The sequence below is a fragment of the Lottia gigantea genome (assembly GCF_000327385.1).
Source record: "Lottia gigantea unplaced genomic scaffold LOTGIsca_2745, whole genome shotgun sequence".
Classification (NCBI taxonomy): Eukaryota; Metazoa; Mollusca; class Gastropoda; family Lottiidae; genus Lottia; species Lottia gigantea.
In genome coordinates, this window is record NW_008708874.1 from 1 (window position 1) to 3712 (window position 3712).

The window sequence follows — 3712 nt, forward strand, 5'->3', positions numbered from 1 at the left end:
TTCCACTCCTGGTAGTTATTGTTGGTGAGATGTTAGTATCTGTTGTTGATTTGTTACTGCTGTTTGGTTGTTGATCTTCACTATTATTGTAGTAGGAATCAGTTGATATGTTATTATCAGCTTGAGTTTCAATTTGTGTGGTACATGTATAAGGAAGATCTGACTCAGGAGCTGTATAATGTGGTATTTCTAAGCTACGTCTAATAAACTTTCTATTTCTTCTATAGATATTGTTATCAGTCTCTACCAGATATGATCGGGGACCAACTTTACCAACACATGAACCTGAAGACCAAGGTTGTTTTGGTTTAAATGGCTGAAGTCTCACAGGTTCACCAATTTCTAATTCAGGCAAAGGTTTAGTATAACGATCATAATTCAATTTAGCTTTCTGTCTCTTTATCTTAACCATTTCAGGAACATCTTGAACTACAGTTGGTTGAAGTAAGATATTAGCAACTGGCATAGTTGTTTTAGTTCTTCGAGACATAAGCTTTTGAACTGGGCTAAATCCATTAATATCAGGAGTATTTCTCCATTCTAAAAGTGACATCTGAAGATCTCCATTATCTCTCTTCACTTTCTTCAGAATTTGTTTTGCAATTTTGACTGCTGATTCTGCCTTTCCATTACTTTGACTATGTAAAGGCGAACTAGTCGAATGTGGAAATTCCCAATGTTTGGAAAACTGATCGAATTCTTGACTCGTATACTGTGGTCCATTATCTGTAACCATATCAGCAATACCATGTCTTGCGAAATGAACTTTAGTTGCTTCTATTACAGCATTAGACGATGTATCTTGTAAATGATCTAATTCAAAATAGTCACTATAATAGTCAACTGTTACTAAATATGATTCACCATATAATGAAAATAAGTCTTGACCAACTTTTATCCAAGGATAATCAGGAATTCGATGAGTCGTTAATGGTTCTTTGGTTTGCTTATTAGAATACTCAGCACAGATAGTACACTGACTAACATAATCCTTAATTTCACCACTCATACCTGGCCAAAATATAACGTCTCTAGCTCGGCGTAAACATGCTTCCTGGCCTAAATGACTTGTATGAGCTTTAGCAACCATTTGACTTCTTAACAGTTTCGGTACCAGAACTTTCATACCTTTATAAATAATACCATCTTGAACTATCAATACATCTCGAAAATTCCAGTATTCTCGAATGGATACAGGTACAGATTCTTTTGTTTCTGGCCATCCTGTTAATATTGTTGTTGCTAATGTTTGTAGAACTTGATCTGCCATTGTTGCTGACTTGATTTGTTGATGAGTACTGTCAGATAAACTCATATGCTCGATTTGATTGATATTTTGAATGTCTTCAAATAGAGAGTTTTCATTCATCAACTGGAAAATATGATATCTAGGTACACTTTCCTGCTTAGGTACTTGAGGTAAGTAAGCTCTAGAGAGTAAGTCTGATATAAACATATTAACACCAGATATATGGATAAGTTTAAGATTATACTTTTGTAATCTCATCATCATTCGTTGAAGTCGTTTCGGTGCTTGATGAATAGATTTCTTCATTATCGAAACTAATGGTTTGTGATCAGTGTGAACTGTTATAAGTGCACGTCCATGTAAATATTGATCAAAACGTTCACACGAAAACACAATTGCCAAACATTCTTTTTCTATTTGCGCATAGTTCTTTTCAGCACTAGATAATGCACGAGATGCGAAAGCAACTGGCTGGCCTTCTTGTAATAAACATGCTCCAAGACCGGTTTCAGAAGAATCGCATTCTATTGTAACATCTAGTCCAACATCATAATACTTTAAAACAGGCGCTTTAACTATTAATTGTAATATTTTCTGGTATGATTCTTCTTGTTGTGACTGCCGATGCCATGGAACATCAGATACTGATAATCTTCTTATAGGCTCTGAAACTTCTGAAAGTTTTGGCAAATACCTTGATAAGTATTGTACACAACCGAGTAATCTCTGTACAGCTTTAACATTACTTGGTTTTGGCATCTGTAAAATGGCATTCTCCAAAATGTCAAACTTAATGTCTATAGGCTTTTCAGTTCCTTTACTAACACTGAATGTATATGACCCCAATGGGCATATAATAGTACCATCATAGAGTTTAATTTTTCCTACAGTTGGTTGAAGTTGAACATCACCAGTCTGCAATATGTATCTTAACTGATCTATAGACATAGCTGAACATGAAGCACCCGTATCTAGCTGAACATCTACTATAGGTGAATATTGGTTATGAAACTTAAGAGGAATCATAAACTTAGCATAGTTTCTATCCAACGTCTTATCAAAAGCAAATATAATATCTGTATCAGAGTTAGAACTTTCATCTGAGTAGCCTTGTGATACATGATGTACTTTCTTGTCTTTTGCCTCCTTATTATAACAGCAAGTCGCGAAGTGGTTAGAACCTCCACATTTCAAACAAGTTTTACCATAGGCAGGACAGTTTCTTCTCTTGTGAAGTAAACCACAAAATCTACATTTCTTAAAATTAGTAGGACCATCATTAGTCTCCTGAGGAGAAGAAGCTGACTTATTCTCTGTGAACTTCTTCTGTTTGAAATTGAACTTGGTTTTCTTAGGTTTCTGTATGCGTTGTGTACCATGAACCTCATGATTAGTATTTTCTTGTGTTGAACGCATTTGTTCTTTATGTGTTTTAGACAATTCACTAGCCCTAAGAACTTCAAGACATCTGTTTAAATTTGGAACAGGTCTCTCTCGCAATAAACGATCTCTGGCTGCAATGTCTTTAGTACCCATAACAAGACGATCTCGGATTAAGGAATCTCTTAAAATGTCAAATTCACAACCTTGCTGAAAGTTGTCTCAATCTTACACCTAAATTATCTATTGTCTCATTTTCGGCTTGCACAGCACTGAAAAATTTGAATCTTTCAAACAAAACATGTCTCTGGGGAATGAAATGTGTTTCCAATTTTTGTAAGATAATTTCTGGATCCCTTTTATCTGCATCTGTGACACCAGCAATGCTGTTTAATATTTTCAAACATCCTGGGCCTATTACTGAACAAAGTGTAGCAGCTACCTGCGTTTTGCCAGCATTATTTGCAGTCCCATCTTCATTCAGCATCTTTTTATCTAATTCAGTAGCCAATAGATAAAATTCCCATTGTGATTTAAATGTTTTAAAATTTTCTATCATATCACCCTTTAAAGACATCTGGGCAGGGGCAGGAACTTGATAAGTTGCCATGATCAACACACTAATTATCAAAAGTCACTTCCAATAATCTTGAACAGCTTGCTCAATTTCAAATAAATCATAGGCCTAATCAAATATTGAACAACTATATGCTCAAATTAGACAGTTATTTATCACAACTCTTTACAACTGGATGCATTCACAGTTGCCTTCAAAGTCTAATCTCTGTGTTTTACAAGGTTTTCACTTCTGACACCATGTTGTAGTCAGTAGGCATTTCAATATACCGGTACTATTAAATAACAGTAAGCCATATTTATTACTATTGACATACTTCTTAATACAGAGTCAGCTACATATATAAAATAGGTCAACATCATTTTCGTACAAAGAGTAACAGTTAGTTTGGTATAAACAGTAAACCCCTTGATTGCAACCATACTGTTATTAACCCATAAACATTAAGTTTTCCAATTTTTTTTTTGCTTTGAATCTGCAAAGTCTCAGTTTGTTATCGAAATGTC

At 34.7% G+C, this 3712-nt stretch overlaps 1 protein-coding gene across 1 annotated transcript; it reads right to left on the reverse strand.

Annotated features, from left to right (window-relative positions):
* Positions 1–247: 247 nt before the first annotated feature.
* On the reverse strand, positions 248–3239 carry LOTGIDRAFT_176712 (hypothetical protein; the record flags this gene model as incomplete). The annotated part of the gene is made up of 3 exons (XM_009056413.1): positions 248–540; positions 2524–2699; positions 2836–3239. Coding segments are annotated over 3 exons (873 nt in total), but the record flags the coding sequence as incomplete, so codon positions are not given.
* Between the last annotated feature and the right edge of the window lie 473 nt (positions 3240–3712).